Source organism: Dysidea avara, chromosome 8, assembly GCF_963678975.1.
Source record: "Dysidea avara chromosome 8, odDysAvar1.4, whole genome shotgun sequence".
Taxonomy (NCBI): domain Eukaryota; kingdom Metazoa; phylum Porifera; class Demospongiae; order Dictyoceratida; family Dysideidae; genus Dysidea; species Dysidea avara.
This window is the reverse complement of record NC_089279.1, coordinates 21,161,146-21,186,599: the sequence shown is the minus strand read 5'-3', so window position 1 is coordinate 21,186,599 and position 25,454 is coordinate 21,161,146. Positions and strand designations below refer to the sequence as shown.

Sequence of the window (25,454 nt, the reverse complement as noted above, 5' to 3'; positions counted from 1 at the left end):
AGTGTGGTGATTACAGATTGGTAGGCTGTTGCTAGTTCCAGAAGACAGTGTAACTAATAGGTTCAACATATACAGCATAAAGCACCGCTGCGTGTATGTATGGAAAATACAGTACGAGAGATGTGTCGAGAGGCTAATATAGCACGAGGCAAAGCCAAGTGCTGTATTTGCCTCGAGACACACCCCACCCCCAAGTGCTGTATTTTTTGTACACACAAGCATAGGCGGTGCTTTAAGTATTATATTGCACTTCCTGGTCGTCTGGCTCGGAGCAATTTTCTCTAGTACTCAAACCGCTGCGATTTTCAGTGATCAGGATATCAGTAAGTGTTTATATAATCTACAGCCTGTATTTCTAATCGTAGAACAGACTAATAGGATTAGTGCTACAGTAGTTTTAGCAATTTACAATGCCACACACGTGATCAATCACGCTGTCTTAGTGGAGTTGCTTCGTGATCAGACGATCAGTAAATGTTTATACAATCTACATGTATTTCTAGCCGTAGAACGAACTGGTAGGATTAGTTTGGCTGGTTTTAGCAATTTACAGTGTGTTATTTTCGTAACATTCCGTAAATAAATTCTCCACATAACTGTACTGCACGTATTTCCCCAAATAGCTGCATAACTGTTCTGTATGACTCATACAGTACAGTTATGCAGCTAATAAGTACTGTATGAACAATACACTACGCGACATCGCTTTGATCCTCCCATGCAAAGTACAATATAGTGCATTACAGACCTTCACAAGATTTTCCAAACAAGAGACAAGCTCAATTCTAACTTGACCAGACAACAGACCATCTTGGGACATGTTCCTATAACAACAGTAACAACACAAGTTTGTATACTGTAAATTCATCACATCTTACCAAAAAGCCGATAAAATAATTTGGCAGGTTGTAAAAATATTCTCAGAATGACTAGCATTAAAATGACTGGATAACTTTGTGAGACACTTCACTCCCATGGTCACTAGTTTCATATTCCGTCTGTGTGTTGACATCAGCTGCCTGGGTGGGCATAACATAGAATATACTAGACCGATATCTGTACTACTTGTACAATACCTACAGTGTACACTCAGTGCTGTATAACAGTGTGGTGCCTATGAGCTCCATTCAAACACTCTAGGGACTACCCAATATTGGATAGGAGACAAGTTCATGCAGTGAATGCACCCTCATGATTGATAACATCAATGAAACTAGCTCACTACAAAGTAGTTGTAAAATGCTCACCTGATAGACTCTATACAAATGGCCAAGTCATCACTGCCAATGCAATGAGCTTCCAACAGCTCATCACACAACATCAAAGCCTAACACAAAACACAAAACACAAGTTATATAGTACTATAAAGTGTAGATGCATGGCAACTCACCATTTGAGCTCGATCCACATCTTCACACTGTGTATGAAAGAAGCAAAAAGATGTGTTTGATGAAGAAGAGCTATGTATGGCCTACCTCAGCTAGTTTGTTCATAATAGTTTCTCTAATAGAACTATTCACCCCACTACCATCCCCTGGTGATGATAAATCCCTATACCACACCGTCAAGAAACGCAGAGCACACCACTGCAAATTGCAAGATTGTTTGTCAGCAGATACCTCCACTGTGAAGGATCACGGGTGAAATGACTAACAATTATTAACAGTGTTTACCTGGATTGTTAACAAATACAGGTTCAGTGTCCACAGCATCACTGTCATCTGTTGAGAAACTCATTCTTGAATCTTCATGACTAGCAGCACTAAATAGTCTGGTAGTATTTGTAGCAGCAGTACAAGGACTTCCATTAGTACAACTGAACTGTAAATAAAAGCAAGTGTACATTAGCTTAATGCAAACATAGTGAGTATAGACATGTAACCACATGTGCTATGCACATGATAGCTTTTGACCATTGGGGAGTGGAACCTGTTAATATGAATATTCAATTATGAGGACCTAACATTATTCAGAAAGTTGAGGTACTAAAATCAGGACACTCTGATAATAGTGCACTGATGTTCGTTAGTCCCAAGGTAACTGTAGTGCTCATATTAACTATATTAATAGCACAAACTGACCTCTCCTTGAGCAATGTCTTTGACCTTCTCCAACAGTTGATCGGGAACAATGTGACAATATAATTTATGAATAACCTGCACAGCCTCACTCTTTACCAGCTACAAACAATAGAAGGTATTAAGTAACTACAAGTACTACATATCATCAGCAAACAAACTAGTACTACAGTATATGTAACACATGTAGCAAAAATTAACAACTCCCTTTTCAAACAGTACAACACAGCCATTTTCTAACCATCATAAGCACAGTGCTGTTAGTATGATCACATGTACAGAGTATAGTAAACCTAAAAATGTGTGTGCTATTTTAATCATAAAAGTGTTCAAGTAAGTCTCATCCATTTACATGACTCTGATCAACCTAATAAAGCCCACAAAATACTCTAATAAAACAGTCACTTATAGGGTTTGGAAATCTGGGTTGGTGTTTGTATACATTCTATACCACAGACAGTCAGATACATACTTTATTGTCGTGATGGACTGAGATGAGGTGTGTTAACTGTCTGATTACCGAACTGATCAACTGGCTGTATTCACCGCCATCATTGCTCCAACCATTATCAGTGAGGGTGGTAGCCACTTTTAACAACAAATCCTGCAGTGTCACAGTACAACACTAGAATACTACTACTAGGTTCATAGATATAGTGAAACCTCTAAGCTCAAGAAGTTTGGGACAAAGAAAATTGTAAAAGGCCACCTTCATACATTTTAAAGAAAGCTACAAACAATGAGGTTTCAAAGTGTCCATTACAATAAAGAGGTTCCAGTAAGATCACACTAACTGTTAATAGTCCAGTTACTGGTAGTCTGAGTAGTTGTTCATCATCTTGAAGGCCACCACAATGTAGTAATATCGTGATAACATTTAACACAACCACTCCGATGTGAGTGGCTACTTCTAGTATGTTAACAGTAGCACTCAATGGCTGGACAGCTGATATACTCTACGGTATCAATACAACATACATGTCAAATAACTGCACAGTACAATATATACAAATTTAACACTACAGAAAACTATAAATGGATGTAATGACATACCTAATATCAATCTGGTTATTTAGTTTAACAGAAACTGGCAAATCAATGCAATAGGCAAAACAAACTTTGGCAAATTCAAGCTCAATCTTTAGCTATAAAGATGCTAAATCTCAGGTGCTACAAGTAATTGGCGCCATTAAGCTTTGGCGAATTTGTAGCTTGCCAAATTTGCCACCCGACAAAGTTTTAAAACCTTTATACGGTATTTACAACAATGTTTTATAAACTCACACTTGTCTACTACAAGTATGTATACCACACAGTTTTAGAGACTGCAATGCTCAGGCTTGGTAACACATAAAGTATTATATCAAGCAAGCAAGCAATGCATTAGTACTAGCGTTACAACTATCACATGCTTAACATGAGGTAAGTACCATTCAAACACCAATACACCCTTTACCTGAAGCAGCACAGTTAGACAGTTCTCCAGCGACTCTAATAATAACAGCTGCAGTGATCGTATAATGTCCCTAATAATGAGTGAACATAAACTAGCAATAAAGCACTAGGACACACTACCTTGATAACTGGGCAGGCGCAGGTGGAGAGTATCCCCTCATCGGTTCAGACACCTACATTGTATATTGTATAGTGTAGAGGAAACAGAATGGCAACTGCTTGAAAGCCTTCACCAAACATTACAACATATTTCGATAGAACAGAGAAGTGTACTGAATGATTGATAGGCACAGCATATTAACTGACCACATCAAAAGTTGACTGCAAATACAATAGCTGTATAGACTCCAACGGCCATGGACTTTCTTCATCTGACAGGCCCCAATAATAACTAGAGAAGTACACACCATAATTAATTGTAGTCACAATACAAAGCTAATAATGAAGGCATCTCAAAACATGTGCATCTGAACATTGAAGCCTGATTCAATGATCTCTAATATTCAAATACTGTAGGATATACCAAGTGGAAAACATACGCCAAGTAAACAATCACTACAACAGTTCAACATGATCAGAGACACTCAAGTTGGGGAGCACTGTATGCAACTATTGTGGCATGTACACAATGCACTCACTTGCTAATTTGTTGATATTTGTAGTTGTAATCAGCAAACAGATGATTAAAAATGTTCTCCTCTCTCAGTAAGTCATGTGACGCTTGTGTCAATCCTACCAGAGTGATTGCCAATAGCCACGGTGATGTCCTGTACACAAGCCAGTATACACAAACATTCATACAAACGTACAGTGGACTTCACTTATCTAATCCAGGGGACCACCACAATAACCGAAACAATTGTATATTTAAGGACAAGTCTAATTTCAGCACATTTATACATGTGGATACTTAATGCTGCAGTACCTCATTATGACACTCGTAAATTATTTTCTACATAACTGATGTTTCAAGTACATGTAATGAGATTTTGGCTAAAGTTACAATGAGTTTATTCTTACAAATGTTATGGGTATAAGACTCATACAATTGGCAAAACAAATCATAACAGTTGAGTCATTTGCTTATACTGTAGATTATCTAATCAAAAACAGCCAAGCTGTAAAAAAACAGTGTGGCCCTCAAAGAGGCGATGGTGAAAAAAGATGTGAAATCCAAGGTGGCGGCCAAGAAATGGCTGTGATGGTAGGTTAATGGTAAAAAATTTAATAACGACAATTCAGGTGAATTTGGTGCCAAGACTGGCCGCCACCTTGGATTTCATATCTTTTTTCACCATCGCCTTTTTGAGGGCTGCACTGTTTTTTTTACAGCTTGGCTGTTTTGATTAGATATCACTTCTTTTTGTATTTGTATACTGCAAAGCCGGCCAATGGCTGGCTTTGGGGGTTTTTTAACCCATGTGTTTTTTTCTTTACCGCAGGAAGAAGAAAAGAACTTAAAGAAGATATTTAATACTTAAATTATTTTTGATTTTATTAGTAATTATACAAATTATATACATATATTTATTACATGCCTATTATTCCCCACAGGATATTATTTTGCAGCTGATCTCTCTACTGGGTGACTTGAAATGTAGTTGAACTATCTATAAGGTGACCTCTTCTAGCTGATCTCTCTACAGGGTGATTTGTTTCTAGATGAACTCTCTAATGGTTATTTGTTTGCAGCTAAACTCTCTACATGGTGGTTTCTTTGTAGCTGAACTCTCTACACGATGGTTTCTTTGTAGCTGAACTCTCTACAAGGTGACTTCTTCTAGCTGAACTCTCTACAGGGTGATCTTTTTGTAGTTGAACTCTCTACAGGGTGATTTGTTTGCAGCTGAACTCTCTACATGATGGTTTCTTTGTAGCTGAACTCTCTACAAGGTGACTTCTTCTAGCTGAACCCTCTACAGGGCGATTTGTTGTAGTTGAATTCTCTACAGGGTGATTTGTTTGAGGCTGAACTCTCTACATGGCAGTTTCTTTGTAACTGAACACTCTACAAGGTGACTTCTTCTAGCTGATCTTTCTACAGGGTGGATTGTTTGTAGCTGAACTATCTACAAGGTAACTTCTTCTAGCTGATCTCTCTACAGGGTGATTTGTTTGAGGCTGAACTCTCTACATGGCGGTTTTTTTTTAGGTGAACTCTCTACAAGGTAACTTCTTCTAGCTGATCCCTCTACAGGGCAATTTGTTTGTAGTTGAATTCTCTGCATGGTGATTTGTTTGAGGCTGAACTCTCTACATGGCGGTTTCTTTGTAGCTGAACTCTCTACAAGGTGACCTCTTCTAGTTGATTCTCTACAGGGTGGTTTGTTTCTAGCTGAACTCTCTACAGGTTATTTGTTTGCAGCTAAACTCTCTACATGGTGGTTTTGTTGTAGCTGAACTCTCTACACGATGGTTTCTTTGTAACTGAACTCTCTACAAGGTGACTTCTTCTAGCTGAACTCTCTACAGAGTGATTTGTTTGCAGCTTAACTCTCAGAGTCTACATGATGGTTTCTTTGTAGCTGAACTCTCTACAAGGTGACTTCTTCTAGCTGAACTCTCTACAGGGTGATCTTTTTGTAGCTGAACTCTCTACAGGGTGATTTGTTTGCAGCTGAACTCTCTACATGATGGTTTCTTTGTAGCTGAACTCTCTACAAGGTGACCTCTTCTAGCTGATCTCTCTACAGGGTGATTTGTTTCTAGCTGAACTCTCTACAGGTTATTGGTTTGCAGCTAAACTCTCTACATGGTGGTTTCGTTGTAGCTGAATTCTCTACACGATGGTTTCTTTGTAGCTGAACTCTCTACAAGGTGACTTCTTCTAGCTGATCTCTCTACAGGGTGATTTGTTTCTAGATGAACTCTCTACAGGTGATTTGTTTGCAGCTAATCTCTCTACATGGTGGTTTCTTTGTAGCTGAACTCTCTACATGATGGTTTCTTTGTAGCTGAACTCTCTACAAGGTGATTTGTTTGCAGCTGAACTCTCTACATGATGGTTTCTTTGTAGTTGGACTCTCTACAAGGTAACCTCTTCTAGCTGATCTCTCTACAGGGTGATCTTTTTGTAGCTGAACGCTCTACAGGGTGATTTGTTTGCAGCTGAACTCTCTACATGATGGTTTCTTTGTAGCCGAACTCTCTACAAGGTGACCTCTTCTAGCTGATCTCTCTACAGGGTGATTTGTTTCTAGCTGAACTCTCTACAGGCGATATGTTTGCAGCTGAACTGTCTACATAGTGGTTTCTTTGTACCTGAACTCTCTACAAGGTGACTTGTTTCTCTACAAGGTGACTTCCTCGAGCTGATCTCTCTACAGGTTGATTTGTTTGTAGCTGAATTCTCTACAGGGTGATTTGTTTGCAGCTGAACTCTCTACAGGGTGATTTGTTTGTAGCTGAACTCTCTACAGGATGGTTTCTTTGTTACTGAACTTTCTACAAGGCAACTTTTTTCTAGCTGATCTCTCTACAAGGTGACTTCCTCTAGCTGATCTCTCTATAGGGTGACTTGTATCTAGCTGAACTATCTACAGGATGATTTGTTCATAGTTGAACTCTCTACAGGTTAATTTGTTTGTAGCTGAAATCTCTTGTTTCAAACTGATCTCACTGTAGCATAACTTCTTTGTAGCTGAACTCTCTACAGAGTGATTTTTTTTGTAGCTGAACTGTATATAGGGTGATCTGAACTTTCTACAGGGTGATTTGTTTATAGCTGAATGCTCTGCAGGGTGATTTGTTTGTAGTTGATCTCTCTACAGGGTTTCTTTGCAGCTGAGTTCTCTACAGGGTGACTTCTTCTAGCTGAACTCTCTCTTGTTTCTAGCTGATCTCTCTACAGAGTAACTTGTTTGTATAGCTGAACTCTTTACAGAGCAGTATTTTGGTTGCTGAACTCTCTACACGGTGACTTGTTTGTAGCAAAATTCTTTACAGAGTGACTTGGTGGTAGCTGAATTCTCTACAGAGTGACTTACTTGTAGCTGAACACTGTATAAACTATAAAGTGACTTGTCTGTAGCTAAACTCTCTTCAGGGTTACTTGTTTGCAGGTGATCTCTATAGGGTAACTTGTTTGTATAGATGAACTCTTTACAGGGTAGTTTCTTTGTAGCTGAACTCTCTCCACAGTGACTTGTTTGTAGCTGAATTCTCTAGATAGTGTAGCCGAACTTTCTACAGGGTGCATGACTTGTTTATAGCTGAACTCTCTTCAGTGTGACTTGTAATGTTCAGAATCACTACAGCAATATATTTGTAGCTGAACTCTCTATAGGGTGACTTGCTTCTTGCTGAACTGTCTATAAGATTAACTGTTTGCAGCTGAACTCCCTACAGAATAACCTGTAATGTAATAGAATTCTATAATGGAGTAAATAAATTAGCTGAATGCTCTGTTAGGGTGACTGTTCTATTAGAGTATCTCGATCTCGCATTTGCTACACGGAGTTGGCTTTTGAATCATAACTTAGTGGTTTGTAATCCAATTCTTCTATACTACTGCAAGGACTTTCAATGAAGATTATTCCAGCTATACACCGATTTTCAGCTCATTGCTCTAAGCGGTTTGCCTAGTAGGCGTGAAAACTAATACTTTTTAATTCCTAAAAATCGATCGCGTAATTGTGACACAGGTTGGGTTTTGTGTCATATCTCCGTGGTCTCTATCTCGATTCCTTTCAAACCACCAAAAGGCACCCCTACGATGGTTACTCCATCTACATAGCAATTTCCATGAAGCAGTTTACCCTGTAGGGGTGACAACAAATCGATCTTGTTTTACGCGAATAATCGGTCATAACTCCTGAATCATTCATCGGATTTGCACCAAATTTGATGCTAGGATTCGCCTTTGGACTCCCCTTCTGTGTGCCAAATTTCAAGGCAATTGGAGTACGCGTTTGCGTTTTATAGCAATTTTTGCAAGTATGCGAAAAGACGAAGAAGAAAAAAACGAAGAAAAAAAAACAAAACTTTGGCCACTCGTATCTCGGAAATGGCTTGAGTGATTTCCTTCAAATTTGGAATGTAGACTCCCCTAGCTGGCGGGCAACTCTGCAGCAACTTTGGTTCCAATCGGATGAGGTATCACCGAGATACAAATGTGTGAAAATGACGTTTTCTTTCTTCCTGTCAATATACTCACGGTGTGGCGCGCCGGCTTCTTGGGCCGCACGACACACTATCGTGTGTCTTGATTAGTGACAAAAAAAATTGATACGACACAAAAAGTAACATTGCTGTGACCAGGATTTGAACCTGGGTTTTTGCAGCCACAATGCAAAGTACTTACCACTACACTATCATAGCTGTTATGATTTATACCCAAAATAAATGCAAGTAAGGGACAATTACTATGTCAGCTCTTGATAAAATACATTGGTCTATGGTGCTAACATTTGTGTGCTGCACAACAGACTCCTTTAAAATGATACAATAAACCTCCTAACCACTTTCCAAAAATTTAGACAGAGCCAATATTAAGAGATGTAACTACAATGCATGTCAAAGATTCTTTAACATTAAATCAAATCTCAATTGTAATTTCATGCTTAGATCCACCATCAAGTGTGCCATATTTTGAAACAACCAGATTACAAGAAAAAAAAACACAAATTTTGGTTCCACACAGTTTGGGATGGCTAGGGCACACTTAATAGTTAATGGACTTCCCCACCTGGCAGGCAACTCCACTATAAAAATGGTCTCAATCTTGGAGGAGGTCAAAGTACCAATGAGTAAAAAGTAAGTTACTGTTTTCCCTGTTAATAAAATACTATACTGTAGTACATCAGCTACTTTATACCCTCACAACATGTTATCTTCATATACTGTACCTTGTCTTCTCATCAAATACACTTAGTAGAAAATCAGCTGCTGCCATGTCTGGTCTAGCAGTGGTTGCTGATGGCAACAAGAAGTTCATTAGTTGTGTTCTCAACATGTGTTGTGACTGGAACACTGTCTGTTGCCATGGTGACTGAACAGGCATGTGATCTGGTAGATTACCATAGCACTGGTAGACAGCCAAAAACTTGATCATGAATCTGTGATTAATAGTCTAATGAATGGTAGTGTGTGTGTGTGTGTGTGTGTGTGTGTGTGTGTGTGTGTGTGTGTGTGTGTGTGTGTGTGTGTGTGTGTGTGTGTGTGTGTGTGTGTGTGCATGCTGTGCATGTGTGAAAGAGGAACACTAACTTGGTAGGCTTTGCTACATTACAGTGAAATAATTTCCATATCTCCATCCCAGTAAGTTGTATCAGTTGATGCTACATGAGTGCATCATCCAATAATAAACACTACAGAGATGTATCTACAAATGCACACAGACAATCAAGACTCACGGTAGTGAGTCGCGCGGCCAAGGAAAGTAGGGCACGAGTACTGTGAGCTATTTACATGAATGACTAACTCTAATAGAATGCATACCTAAAATCTACCTTTAAAACTATTCTTTTGTAAAAAAAAACGTCGCGATACAACAAACCTTTGGTATATTGTTATATAAGCATATTACTAAGCAAGTAATCTGTTATATTTTAGTAACACCCTATGAAATTTTGCTGTAAACGTCATATTCTTCTCCTTTACATACTCGTTAGTGTCGAAGCCACCCATTTTTTTCTTTTTACTCTTATATCTTAGACTGTGATAGATCTACAGCCTTGGATTTGCTATCACAAGTTCTTTGGCTAGTTAAGTTTCTTCAGTACAAATCTTGGAACTCCACCTCTCTTGCGAGAGCCACCATAAGCAATTTTCTCAAAGTTTGATTCATTGACTCTTGCGATTCATGGGACAATCTTTGATATGTAATTAAACATATGGAGTAGTTTCATTCGATTATGACCTGCCGTTTTTCTGGGAAGCGGTGAGTTAATTTTTGTACGTGCGCTCATAGGATAATGATGTCACCTATGCTAATTGCTGATTTATTTTGCAGTCTTTTAGAACCTTAAATTTAAGACACTTCTAGCTGCAGTAGCGTTTATTTACAGTTGGTAAACTCAGTGCAAATTTGGCCGTAAGCGTCAACGCTAGGTGAACATGATCAGTGTAGTAAACTCAATGAACTTGCTATCACTCATACTATTCTCGTAAGTGTTTGTTATCAGTCATTATTTATTATTATAGGTAATAATTGTAGAACTCACATGAGTATGTTACAATAGGTGTAGTAATTAAGGCTAAGTAAGTTACAATGTAGTGTTATTTAAATATTCCTTAAAAGTATCTAAATTGTTACAACTTATAGTACTTCTAGGTAAATTGTTCCACAATCAAATTGAAGTAGGAAAGAAGCTGTACTTGTATGCGTCAATAGCTGTGTCTGGCTGTATAAATTTAAGTTCACTGCCCCTGGTATGCCTTGTTCTATATGTTATATAGCTAGGTAGTGCGACAAACACGCTGTACTATGAATAATTTTGTGCAACATTCGAAGGCTTAGATGTTTGAAGTGTGTTTCCATGGTATTCCAATTAAGACGTAATTACATGTTTGATACCCTGCTAATTTGGTAATAATCATGCATCACAAAACAAGCTGCTCGTCTTTGTACAGACTCCAGTTTGTTAATTAACTGTCTGCTATAAGGTGCCCAAGCTGTAGCTACATATTCCAAAGTATGTAAGATACATATTTAATAATGGGTCTGAAGTAGCTAACGCAGCCAATGCACAATACAGTTTGTGTGTGCATTTCAAGGGACAATCCAGTATAATAAGAAGCTTGGGGCACATTCTCACCTGCCGGGAAATGTCCTTACTCAATCTGTTCATTGATAGTTTTAATGGTGCCTAGAAGCCATACCAGACTGAGGTTGCAACACCCACAAGTACCTGCCTACTTGTACCAAACTATATTCTTTGGTTTTGCAACTTTATGTCCCAAGCTATGATGTAGTACACACAATAACTGTTGAAGCTATTGTGATATCCAAAGGTGGCTTGTATGAAACTACCTATTAGCTTTATACATTAATTTTTTTGGTCTTGCTCAGTGACAAAAATGTGTGATATCCTATAATAAAAACAGCCTTGGGGCTGTAGAAAAAGGGCGCTGCCAAGCAAAGTAGGATCAATCAAACAAACTTATTCAACATGACTACTAAGAACACTGCTTATGTCAAGTTGCGGCCAAGTAGATTAGAATATTACCATGATCAATCTGTTAAACAACTAGTAAGAACAAGGACTGATATCAAGTTGCAGCCAAGTGAATGCAGTATTACCCATTCTCTTTGTATCTAGCTATACCTATCAAGACACACGGTAGTGTGTTGTGCGGCCCAAGAAGCCGGCACGCCACACCATGAGTATATCTACAGGAAGAAAGTAAATGCGATTTTCACACCTTTTTAGCTCCGTGATTCCTTATCCGATTGAAACCAAAGTTGCTACAGAAGTGCCGGATAGGTAGGGGAGTCCACATTCCAAATTTGAAGAAAATCGCTCCAGCCATTTCCGAAATACGAGTGGCCAAAGTTTGGGTTTTTCTTCTTCGTTTTTTTCTTCTTCTGCTTCTTCTTTTTGCACACATCGCAAAATCCGCCATAAAACACGAATGCGTGCTCCAATTGGGCTGAAATTTGGCATACATAAAGGGCTCATTAAGGACAATCTCAGTACCAAGTTTGGTAGGAATCCGATGAACACTCACAGAGTTATTACCAATTATTTGTGTAAAATAAGGTTGAAGGTCTGTCACACCCACAGGGTAAACCGTTTGAAGGAATGAGCTGACAATTGCTATGTAGGTGGAGTAACTATCGTAGGAGTGCCTTTTTGTGGTTTGAAAGGAATCCAGCTAAGGGCCATCGAGATATGACACAAAATCCAACCTGTGTCACAATTACACGATCAATTTTTATGAATAAAAAACTATTAGTTTTCACGCCTACAAGGCAAACCGCTTAGAGCAATGAGCTGCGTAGCTGGAATAATTATCATAGAAAGTCCTTGTAGTAGTACAGAAGAATCGGATTACATACCATTGAGTGATAATTCCAAAGCCAACTACGTATAGCATATGCGAGATCAAGATACTCTAATAGAACAGTCACCCTAATAGAGCATTCAGCTACGTTTATAACTTAGTCCATCATAGAAATATACTACATTGTAATTTATTCTGTAGGGAGTTCAACTACAACAGTTAATCTTATAGACAATTCACTACAGCAAGTCACCCTGTAGAGAGTTCAGCTATAAATATGTTGCTGTAGAGATTCAGAACAATATAAGTCACACTGAAGAGAATTCAGTTGTAAACAAGTCATTCTGTAGAGAAGTCAGCTACAAACAAGTCACTGCATAGAGGGTTCAGCTACAAAAAAGCTACCCAGTAGAGAGTTCATCTAGATCAGCTACAAACAAGTTACTCTATACAATGTTCAGCTACAAGTAAGTCACTCTGTAGAGAGTTCAGCTACAACCAAGCCACTCTGTAGTACAAACAAGTCACCGTGTAGCTGGAGAGTTCAGCAACCAATAAAAAAAACCACTCTGTAAAGAGTTCAGCTATACAAACATGTTATAACTCTATAGAGAAAGTTATAACTCCATAGAGAGACCAGCTACAAGACATCACCTTATAGAGAGTTCAGTTACAAAGAAACCACCATGTAGAGAGTTCAGCTGCAAACAAATCACCCTGTAGAGAGTTCAGCTATGAACAGATCACCCTATAGAGAGTTCAGTTAGAAAAAGTCATCCTGTAGAGAGATCAGCTAGAAGGATCACCTTGTAGAGAGTTCAACCGCAAATAAATCACCCTGCAGATAGTTCAGCTACAAACAAGTCACCCTGTAGAGAGATCAGTTAGAAAAAGTCATCCTGTAGAGAGATCAGCTAGAAGGATCACCTTGTAGAGAGTTCAACCGCAAATAAATCACCCTGCAGATAGTTCAGTTACAAACAAGTCACCCTGTAGAGAGATCAGCTAGAAGAAGTTACCTTGTAGAGAGTTCAGCTACAAAAAAACCATCATATAAAGAGCTCAGCTGCAAACAAATCATCCTGTAGAGAGTCCAGCTACGAACAGATCACTCTGTAGAGAGATCAGCTAGAAGAAATCACCTTGTAGAGAGTTCAGCTACAAAGAAACCACCATGTAGACAGTTCAGCTGCAAACAAATCATCTGTAGAGAGTTCAGCTGCAAACAAATCATCTGTAGAGAGTTCAGCCAGAAACAAATTCACCCTGTAGAGAGATCAGCTAGAAACAAGTCACCGTGTAGAGAGATCAGCTACAAAGAAACCATCCTGTAGAGAGTTCAATTACAAACAGATAACCCAATAGTGAGTTCAGCTAGAAACAAGTAACCGTGTAGAGAGATCAGCTAGAAACAAGTCATCCAGAGATCAGCTAGAAACAAGTCACCCTGTAGAGAGATCAGCTATAAAGAAACCATACAGTAGAGAGTTCAGCTACAATCAAGGTACACTATAGAGAGATCAGCTATAAACAAACCATCTTGTAGAGAGTTCAGTTGCAAAAAAATCATCCTGTAGAGAGTTCAGCCACCCTGTAGAGAGTTCAGCTAGAACAAGTTACCTTGTAGAGAGTTCAGCTACAAACAAATAAACTGTAGAGTGTTCAGCCAGAAACAAGTTCACACTGTAGAGAGATCAGCTAGAAATAAGTCACCCTGTAGAGAGATCAGCTACAAAGAAACCATCCTGTAGAGAGTTCAATTACAAACAGATAACCCTATAGAGAGTTCAGCTAGAAACAAGTCACCGTGTAGAGAGATCAGCTAGAAACAAGTCATCCAGAAATCAGCTAGAAACAAGTAACCCTGTAGAGAGATCAGCTAGAAACAAGCCACCCTGTAGAGTGATCAACTACAAAGAAACCATCCTGTAGAGAGTTCAATTACAAACAGATAGCCCTATAGAGAGTTCAGCTAGAAACAAGTCACCATGTAGAGAGATCAGCTATCACCCTGTAGAGAGATCAGCTAGGAACAAGTCACCCTGTAGAGAGATCAGATAGAAACAAGTCACCCTGTAGAGAGATCAGCTAAAAAGAAACCATCCTGTAGAGAGTTCAATTACAAACAGATAACCCTATAGTGAGTTCAGCTAGAAACAAGTAACCATGTAGAGAGATCAGCTAGAAACAAGTCATCCAGAGATCAGCTAGAAACAAGTTACCCTGTAGAGAGATCAGCTATAAAGAAACCATCCTGTAGAGAGTTCAGCTACAATCAAGTTACACTATAGAGAGATCAGCTATAAATAAACCATCTTGAAGAGAGTTCAGTTGCAAATAAAATCATCCTGTAGAGAGTTCAGCCACCATGTAGAGAGTTCAGCTAGAACAAGTTACCTTGTAGAGAGTTCAGCTACAAAGAAACCACCATGTAGAGAGTTCGGCTACAAACAAATCATCTGTAGAGAGTTCAGCCAGAAACAAATTCACCCTGTAGAAAGATCAGCTAGAAATAAGTCACCCTGTAGAGAGATCAGCTACAAAGAAACCATCCAGTAGAGAGTTCAATTACAAACAGATAACCCTATAGAGAGTTCAGCTAGAAACAAGTCACCGTGTAGAGAGATCAGCTAGAAACAAGTCATCCAGAGATGAGCTAGAAACAAGTCACCCTGTAGAGAGATCAGCTAGAAACAAGTCACCCTGTAGAGAGATCAGCTAGAAACAAGTCACCCTATATAGAGAACAGCTACAAAGAAACCATCCTGTAGAGAGTTCAATTACAAACAAATAACCCTATAGAGAGATCAGCTAGAAACAAGTCATCCAGAGATCAGCTAGAAACAAGTCACCCTGTAGAGTGATCAGCTACAAAGAAATCATCCTGTAGAGAATTCAATTACAAACAGATAACCTTATAGAGAGTTAAGCTAGAAACAAGTCACCGCATAGAGAGATCAGCTAGAAGTTACCTTGTAGAGAGTTCAGCTACAGAAAAACCATCATATAAAGAGCTCAGCTGCAAACAAATCACCCTGTAGAGAGTCCAGCTACGAACAGATCACCCTTTAAAGAGATCAGCTAGAAGAAATCACCTTGTAGAGAGTTCAGCTACAAAGAAACCACCAGGAAGAGAGTTCAGCTGCAAACAAATCATCTGTAGAGAGTTCAGCCAGAAACAAGTTCACCCTGTAGAGAGATCAGCTAGAAATAAGTCACCCTGTAGAGAGATCAACTATAAAGAAACCATCCTGTAGAGAGTTCAGCCACCCTGTAAAGAGTTCAGCTAGAACAAGTTACCTTGTAGAGAGTTCAGCTACAAAGAAACCACCATGTAGAGAGTTCAGCTACAAACAAATCATCTGTAGAGAGTTCAGCCAGAAACAAGTTCACCCTGCAGAGAGATCAGCTACAAAGAAACCATCCTGTAGAGAATTTAATTACAAACAGATAACCCTATAGAGAGTTCGGCTAGAAACAAGTCACCATGTAGAGAGATCAGCTAGAAACAAGTCATCCAGAGATCAGCTAGAAACAAGTTACCCTGTAGAGAGATCAGCTATAAAGAAACCATCCTGTAGAGAGTTCAGCTACAATCAAGTTACACTATAGAGAGATCAGCTATAAATAAACCATCTTGAAGAGAGTTCAGTTGCAAATAAAATCATCCTGTAGAGAGTTCAGCCACCATGTAGAGAGTTCAGCTAGAACAAGTTACCTTGTAGAGAGTTCAGCTACAAAGAAACCACCATGTAGAGAGTTCAGCTACAAACAAATCATCTGTAGAGAGTTCAGCCAGAAACAAGTTCACCCTGCAGAGAGATCAGCTACAAAGAAACCATCCTGTAGAGAATTCAATTACAAACAGATAACCCTATAGAGAGTTCAGCTAGAAACAAGTAACCATGTAGAGAGATCAGCTAGAAACAAGTCATCCAGAGATCAGCTAGAAACAAGTCACCCTGTAGAGAGATCAGCTATAAAGAAACCATCCTGTAGAGAGTTCAGCTACAATCAAGTTACACTATAGAGAGATCAGCTATAAATAAACCATCTTGAAGAGAGTTCAGTTGCAAATAAAATCATCCTGTAGAGAGTTCAGCCACCATGTAGAGAGTTCAGCTAGAACAAGTTACCTTGTAGAGAGTTCAGCTACAAAGAAACCACCATGTAGAGAGTTCGGCTACAAACAAATCATCTGTAGAGAGTTCAGCCAGAAACAAATTCACCCTGTAGAAAGATCAGCTAGAAATAAGTCACCCTGTAGAGAGATCAGCTACAAAGAAACCATCCAGTAGAGAGTTCAATTACAAACAGATAACCCTATAGAGAGTTCAGCTAGAAACAAGTCACCGTGTAGAGAGATCAGCTAGAAACAAGTCATCCAGAGATGAGCTAGAAACAAGTCACCCTGTAAAGTGATAAGCTACAAAGAAACCATCCTGTAGAGAGTTCAATTACAAACAGATAACCCTATAGAGAGTTCAGCTAGTAACAAATCATCTTGCAGAGAGTTCAGTTGCAAACAAATCACCCTGTAGAGAGTTCACCATGCACCCTGTAGAGAGATCAGCTAGAACAAGTCACCTTGTAGAGAATTCAGAAACCACCAAGTAGAGAGTTCAGCTGCAAACAAATCACCCTGTAGAGAATTCAACTAGAAACTAATCATCTTGTAGAGAGTTCAGCAAGAAATAAATCACCCTGAAAAGAGTTCAGCTACAAACAATGAGAGTTTCAGCTACAGTATGTAAGAAGTCACCTTATTACTACAGCATGTGATAATAATCATTCAATGTTAAATATACAAATATTTCATCAGAAAAAAGCTATACACACTCCTTTGTTCCACAATTCCTGCAGTAAAGAAAAAAAAAAAAAAAAGTTAAAAGGAAGCATCAAAGCCATATGGCCAGTTTTGTGGCTTGCAATACAAAAAGAAGTGATATCTAAACCAAAACAGCCAAGCTGTAAAAAAAGAGTGCAGCCCCCAAAAAGGCCAAGGTGAAAAAAGATGTGAAATCCAAGGTGGCAGCCAAGAAATGGCTGTGATGGTAGGTTAATGGCAAATTTTTTAATTATGACAATTCATGTGAATTTGGTGCCGAATCCTAGTGGAGGAGGCAACGCAAATTCACCTGAATTTTCATAATTAAAATTTTTGCCATTAACCTACCATCACAGCCATTTCTTGGCCGCCACCTTGGATTTCACATCTTTTTTCACCTTGGCCTTTTTGGGGGCCGGACTCTTTTTTTACAGCTTGGCTGTTTTGGTTTAGATATAATAAACTAGAGCAAATACACATGCAATTGTTATTAAATTGTCATCTGGCCGCTTTTCAAAATGTCACACTATAAACAAGCAACCAAATGACATTTAATAACACAGCTGCATGTGTATTTGCTCTAGTTTTATTATATAAGTATAGCTAGATACAAAGAGAATGGGTAATACTGCATTCACTTGGCCGCAACTTGATATCAGTCCTTGTTCTTACCAGTTGTTTAACAGATTGATCATGGTAATATTACTTGGCTGCAACTTGATATCAGCCCTTGAATAAGTTTGTTTAATTGATCCTACTTTGCTTGGCAGCGCTCTTTTTTTACAGCCTCAAGGCTGTTTTTGTTTTAGGATTAATACATACACGCACGCATGGACACAGGCACACAAACAATAAAATTCATTTCAATAGTACCTAGAGTTAATAATAAGAGGAGTGTCTAACACTGTTTACATCCTGCAAAGAATGATAGAGTGGATGTTAAAAAGGCTTCCTTACCATGTAACAGAACTACACAGCATTAGACACACTCCTCTCTCATATTATTAACTCTAGGCAGTACCTACCATTATAATAGTAGTGAGCAGTGTAAACCCATCAGTGAGATCAGGTGATACGGTAATGAGCCTACATAAGATAATAACATCTATATTCATTTGCTATAGTTAACTATACTATATGTCACATGCATACTACTACAGTGGATCCTCAATACTAAAGTTTTTGAGGCTATTTGGATAACTGAAGTCCATATAAACAGAGCTCTTCTAATAGATCATACATCTACTCTAATAGAATGCACACTAACAATAAAATACTCTAATAGAACAGCCACTTTTGGCATTCAGATAACTGAACAAACCACTGTACAATTAACAAATTGTGTCTTGATGGCTGCTCTGTTAGAGTGTTCTATTAACAACAGAGCCTCAGAATTATGGTGCAACATTTCCAGGTGACTCATTTTTCTACACAATATACAGTACATTACAGAGAATACACTGTTACTACTTGGTAACACACCTTACTGTATTACTCCATACACTAGTCCATAATGAAGTACAAGGTGATGTTACCACTGTAAGAATAGATGTATACATGTAATGAACAGTTCCACTGTGATACTGCTGAATGTAATAGCAGTTAAAACTCCACAACACAAATATGTGCCATTTTGTGGCCCATAAATTCTGAGGTTCTGAAGTACAATGTACATACAAGTATGTGAAAATCTAGGAGCTGCACACATTAGATTCTTTTTCTGAAAAACCCAGCTCTTTAAAACACATTTGTGACTGTCGCTGGGAAAACCGGTCTTAGTGCCCATTTGAAAGTATCGAGAAACGCCGGTTTTAAATATTCAGAGTGTTGTAGCCTGCCAATGATGGTAGCTACGCGTACCAAATTTGCACACGCTTTACAACAATTTATTATCTTCTAGATCACCCACTGAAGTAGTCAACAGCTAAGTTTTCTGCCATTTTAGATAGTTTTTAAACTGAGGTTGGCTGTATTAGGCGAGCTCCAAAAGGGGTGGGAGGCGGGGGGGCCTGGAAGGTGGGAAAGATGCTGTTTAAAAATTGAAGAGGAACGTTTTGGGATGAATTAGGCCAAGTTATGGGCCATTCAGGGCTCAAAATTGGCTAAAATGAAAGGAAATTTACAGCACAGGTCATTGTCCAATACCATGGAGCTGTACAGCCCCTCCTGGTTGGCCAGGGTTCCATCAAGACCCCAGACCACTCATACGGCTCGCCACTGTGCTTGAAAAAAGCTACTTGCAAAAGCAGACCACTTTACTCTGGTCGACTGTGACGGTGAAATTTGATAGTGCATTCATTAAGCTTTGTGTTTGTGTGAAAAAATCAAACTTCCTGTCTTGGACGACAAGACCGGTTTTTGCAGATTCAGTCACATATACAGGTGTACATATTTTCATGTGAGAGTGACTACGTATGTGACAAGGAGTCCATAGCAACCTTACCATTATTATAGCAGTAGGCCAATTGTTTAAGACAACGTAAACACCATTCCACACAATGTGACCTGGGAAATGCACGCAATCACTGAATAAAGCAAAAACTAAATTTTCAAAAAGTACAGGGTGCATACAACAGTGACTATAAGCTGTTATACATGAAATGGTGTAAGCTCATACATGATATACTAGACAAGAGGGAAAATTCTTGTGAATCTTTCATTATCTGTTTGTAAAATATCAATTTATACTGTATACACCACTCAGGTGCTACTATTATAATCACATGCAGAACACATGTAGAGCAGACATACTGTAGTCACCTTTTACTGTCACTCATCATGTTATTCAGGTGTTCAATCAAAGTATCTGCATTTTGCCCAGTTAAGTAGTTGGGATGTTTCTTCAGTAACCCATCTGCCACTTGTAACCTATATATAACAGATACAACGCATATAGCCACAGGGTCCTGCCCGGCAGTGGCTTAAAGATTTTTTTACTGCACGTGTACCACAGAACCTTGATAAGGACAGGTTTGTACACAAGGCCCCAAAATACAAAATCCTTCTACTGTAATACATATAATCTGACCTGGAAAATTGGGATATTCCCAAAAGTACTCATAATATTTAGGTTCCATTGTGTGTCATAAAACATTTTTATAACATTGGAAAACATGGGTACTAGTCAATCTCAAATAGCCTGGCCACTGTACACCATTGTGTAACTAGACATACCAAGTAACAGTATCCACATTACTGCTGGTAAGGCAGTTCATGACTTTATCCCATCCTGTGTCCACTTTAGACCTCTTAGCTGGAACAACACAACATGTACAAAGTACATCATTAGTTAGTAATACAAGGTACAGATACTAACAATGTTCTAGGTTTGCAGCTATTTTTTTACTTCTATTTTCTTCTTTAACAGAGTCACCAACAAACTGTGTAAGGGGCAAGTTTCTTGATGTTAAGTCTTCCGCTCAGCATCAAGCCTTGTGGTCTGCACCAAAGAGGCAAGATGTTTAGACATTAAGATGCAACAGTTTTAGTATAATATATTGCTTTGTCCATCTTATTATAGTCCGCAGTCCAGTCCTCACACAGGAGAGTTACACCAACACGATAGCAAAGCTGCATGGAAGAGAAGTAGCTTCCAGTGTATGACAGTAAAACATTAAAGCGAAACAGGAGTAGACATATAATGCAGTTTAAGAGATCAAGGCTGCAAGTTGCTTTCTACTTGGAACACCATCCACAGCTTAAGACGCCAGAAGAAAATGAAGCAGTGTGTGAAGGGGCTCAACTGCAAACTATGTAACTTCATGTTGCTTGTGAACTTTGCAAATTATTATTGTAATAGTTGTGTCTGACAAAAAGTGCATGCTAAATAGTGATGAAAAATAGGGAGCTACTGTTGAGCCTCAGTGCACTACTAGCTTTTTCAATAACGATAAATCCATGAAAAGCCCATGAAATACTTGAAAAGCCCATGAAAATATTTAAGCTCTATGGGATTTTCATTGGTACATCTAAATGCAATGAATTTTACATCATAATCATGTAAATTAATGTAACTGTTCTCTATGCCAAAACCTTTACCAATGAATAAGCTATGAAATTGTACAATGTGATAATATGATACCAATGAAATTCCCATGAAAGTTTTAGCACTTTCTGCATGCCAAATTGTTACCCATCATTGCCATGAATCACCTATGATAATATAAAATGTTAAATAGGTACCCATGAATTCTCATGATTTCTTGAACGTGTCAAAGCCTTGCCAATGAATTGGCTATGAAATTACAATGTACGAAATGTATTACCAATGAAATTCTTATGAAACGTCTGGCTACTTTTTACACAAAACCAAATGATTTAGCCATGAATTACCCAAAATACTAATAAGACATCCATGAAATTCCTATAATAAAAGGGATATAATTGTTAATGTGCAATTTATATTTAAATATTGCTATATATGCAGTACAGTGTTTGTTCTCATTGAAGTTTTGATTTCACTACAGATCAAGCAAGGTCCACTGAGGAGTGAGAATGCATATGTATGATGTAGCTACGTATGTACAGTATAGCAAGCCATACACACACATGAACACCATGCATGGATATAATGCTCAATGTTAATTACTATATTCATATTATAGGCCCCTAGAGAGGGCACAGTCTGGAAGAAACCATAAACCCAGGTTTTACTATACTCTCTATGAAGAAAACTAATTTTATAATGTAGGCTGGCACTTCAGTGAGCCAGCCGGCCCGCGTACTGGTACGGTAGACTTGAACCAAGACTACACCCTTGACAGAAAATGGAAACGCTGCATGTGCAATTTACGAGATGGACATACAGGAGACTAGCTTACTGTGTCCAGCAGAGTGCAGGAGTATAGCTACAGTAGTACACAGTGGACTAGATGATCCCTTCCGTCTGTGGTCCCTATACCCTTGGTTGTCCCCGTCCCGGTTTTACTCCTGTTGGCCGTCCCCGTCCCTGTTTTACCCTTATTTTCCCCGTCCCCATCCTGGTTTTACCCCACCCCCTAGCTATGAGCCCGGATTCGAGATGTACAGTGTACCAGCAAGTAATGGCTGACTCACTCTAGGGCCAGACAATGCACCTAGGACTTAATATCAGTGATGTCTGCACTTAAGCATTGATTTCAACCCTGAAAACAACTGGCTATCAGCTAAACAAAACTTTCCTTAACTTGCGCATTATTTAGATCGAACAGAATTACCATAGAAATGATTTCTTTAACAATGGGAGTAGCCAGGTGTAAGTAGAGCGCATCAGATTTCCACGTGTTTCTCGAGCTGTTACAATGATACCGAAGTGTTAATTTGCTGCCGTTGCTCTACTAGACTGGTTCCTCAGGTAGCTAATGTCGTCAGTTGCCAGCCATGTCATATGATTCATGTCGCAGATTTGGTTCACCATAGGTACAGCTAAGTTTTACTACTTGTAAGTGTTCCCGGCCTCGTGAAATGAAGGGGAAACAGTGCAACTGTGGACAACTGTAACAGAGAGAGTGTCAAACCGGCTTATATGGCTCAACCTGAAGCTTGCTTGACCTGAAGAAGTTGTAAATCCTACTCAATAGCTAAATGGACCATCAAATTAATGCTGCAGCTGCAGAAGTATTAGTGTGGAGTCTATTGTAGTCATTGCCATTATCCATGAGTTAGTCACGCAGTGTTCATGAAGATTTAAGCTGGCAGGATGTCAGCTTCTTTTGATGGTACAAAACTATAGCGGTGTTTATCATTTTCTAGATCTGGTTTTTCTTGTATATTGTCTAGCCTCATCAACATTGATTTTGCAAAGTGTCAGTTAATGTTGTGCCATCGAGTCAGTACAAATTCACATTTTTATTATTCCTACTGCTTGTTGCTATCTGCCACTTTGTGTACTGAACCTGACAACTTGTGCATCCCTTCAAATTTTTGGTTATTTTATACAAAAAAAGCCTAAAAGGTTTTGCTTCTTCAAGAATTTCTAGCCATACAGCAGCATACAGTATTACTGTGCTTCTTTCTTGCTGCAGACTCGACAGCATTATTAGGCTGCTTATACCTGCAAGGAGATAATAAGAACACATTTAAATCCAGAGATATCATGATGAGGTTTTAGTGCATGTCATGCAATGTCTTACAGTGTATATCGTTATTAACATGTGCAGGTGTCACAGGTATGCTTGCAGTTGTGCAACCAACATAAACAGCAAAGTAATGAAATCAAACTGATGAACTCCATATATGCAGGTATCATTAATTTAAGAGTATAATTGTCATTACAATTCTTATTGTAGTAAAGTCTCAAAGATATTGTGGATGACGTACAGTCTATCTGAAGTGGAACCATTTTTTATGGCATATTGCAGTCCATCAGTGGTTTGTCAAGTAGCTAGATCTGATTCAGAAGTGGAATAGCAACGAGCAGCATGCACTCACCGGCTGGTACATACTGTGCACCTGCAGTCCATTTTCTTGCATTGGTTTCATAAGTATTTCCTGACACTAGCATACATATTTCATTGGTGTTTAGCACACGTATTGCAATACGTTTTCATACCATTAATATGGTTTTTCACATGGTTTTCATGGTGGAATTTCATGTCTATACCATGCTATTCACATTGCTATGGACTTTCATGGGTGTTTCATAGCTTAATACAGTAACTCTGTTTTCATGATTTTCATGCATTTTTCATGGCTTTGATTTCACTTTCACAACAATTTCATTATAATATTTCATCCCTTTCATGTGTAATGGGTTTTTCATAGCCCATGAAATCTTCAAATTTCAAGGGGTGCAACATATGAATATACCGTGAAAAATATTGTCATATTTTCATGGGTCATTCATGGTTGAAAAAGCTAGTAGTGGTGGGTGGCCTCACAACTTGCTAAACACCGAGGTTCAGTTCCAACCAGCAACGAGTAGTTAAAAACTACATTGAGGTGGCAGAATCTTGCAACTTTTGGGATGATTGGAAAGAACAGAATTGTAACATTTAAAAACTGGAACATTATGACAAAGAATATGCTCATAAAGAAGGATTTCATTCACTTTTTGTCTTGTTCTCTACCCGAATGCAAGGTGACAGGACCTTTAAGGATACAGGGTTGTACGATGATGGAAGAGCCAGCTGTTTAACCAGATCAAGCTCAGACGATCCTTGAGACAATCTTGCAAAAATTTACTATGGTTTGCACGACTGCCAAATGTTTGCACGACTACATTTGGCATGGGCATTGACCAACCAGATGTGGAAACTATGATTAGAATCGGATGTCCACCAACCTTGGAGTCTATGGTCCAAGAGTTTGGCAGAGCTGGAAGAGATGGTCGACGAGCACAGGGTATGTTTTTGTAACAATTGGACAAAGTATATACCTCAAAGGATTCTTTTTTTTTATCAAGAAAATGATTTGCAGCATGCATTTTTCTGGACTAAGAGTCTAAGACAAACTCTGCTGTGTTGCTGTCATTGTCATTCTCACACTCCTGGAGGTACTATTTTATGAACTTTAATTGCACACCTCCACATGAAGTGCAGACATGCCATGTTACTAGAGAAGAACCCATACAGAATGAACAGTCATATCCTTGTTGTGATGTCTGTGAACTGTCTAGTACAACTGGTGACTATTCTTGTGAGGTCAAAGCTACTGTGCATGATTTGCCAGATTCTGGCAAAAGGTATGCAAAAAGCTCTAACATGTTAATACATTCATATTTTCTTGCTGCATATATATACACTGTAGATAGCTCAGTGGATTTGAGGTTCAGGAGACAAGAATGTACAGAAATCCAAAGTTTTTTTTAATATTTGGCCTTTAGATGGACATGACAACAGAAGGTGGCTCACAGGCTACAAATGCATTTATGTTTGGACAGGAAATGGAATGCAGTACATGCCAGGTATAGCTAGTTCGACTGATGGTCACCTTGGCCATCCATACAGAAGTACAGAATTGGGGAAACATAGTGATGAGTCCATTGATGTCAGAAGTTTTCAGTGTTTTTGACTGCATTGAAGTGTATGTAAGTAACTTACAAAAGCTATTATGAACTACCATACCGATTCAACATGATAGCTTTCAACTACCTGACCATGAGGTGTACGTTAAACCATAACCACGGAGTGAATTTCATATCACTTTTATATGTAAGGATGGTCGTTAGA

The 25,454-nt window shown here is 38.7% G+C and overlaps 1 protein-coding gene and 1 non-coding gene across 3 annotated transcripts in view; both read right to left on the bottom strand.

The window, feature by feature from the left end:
• Positions 1-25,454, bottom strand: part of LOC136263124 (serine-protein kinase ATM-like) — a 68,681-nt gene that overhangs the window by 30,473 nt on the left and 12,754 nt on the right. For both annotated transcript variants that reach the window (XM_066057612.1, XM_066057613.1), the window contains exons 11-30: positions 20,482-20,560; positions 20,068-20,175; positions 19,751-19,812; positions 18,790-18,844; positions 18,333-18,393; positions 9,741-9,811; positions 9,380-9,589; positions 4,172-4,300; positions 3,840-3,924; positions 3,654-3,706; positions 3,535-3,604; positions 2,873-3,034; positions 2,551-2,682; positions 2,082-2,180; positions 1,674-1,821; positions 1,476-1,624; positions 1,391-1,417; positions 1,248-1,327; positions 879-1,019; positions 749-824 (exon numbers count right to left, since the gene is read on the bottom strand). In XM_066057612.1, the coding sequence (XP_065913684.1) occupies positions 749-824; positions 879-1,019; positions 1,248-1,327; positions 1,391-1,417; positions 1,476-1,624; positions 1,674-1,821; positions 2,082-2,180; positions 2,551-2,682; positions 2,873-3,034; positions 3,535-3,604; positions 3,654-3,706; positions 3,840-3,924; positions 4,172-4,300; positions 9,380-9,589; positions 9,741-9,811; positions 18,333-18,393; positions 18,790-18,844; positions 19,751-19,812; positions 20,068-20,175; positions 20,482-20,560 (1,997 nt within the window). The remainder of the gene's footprint in view (positions 1-748; positions 825-878; positions 1,020-1,247; positions 1,328-1,390; positions 1,418-1,475; positions 1,625-1,673; positions 1,822-2,081; positions 2,181-2,550; positions 2,683-2,872; positions 3,035-3,534; positions 3,605-3,653; positions 3,707-3,839; positions 3,925-4,171; positions 4,301-9,379; positions 9,590-9,740; positions 9,812-18,332; positions 18,394-18,789; positions 18,845-19,750; positions 19,813-20,067; positions 20,176-20,481; positions 20,561-25,454) is intronic.
• Positions 8,781-8,852, bottom strand: Trnah-gug (transfer RNA histidin (anticodon GUG)). The gene has a single exon. It is a non-coding gene; the product is annotated as a tRNA-His (tRNA).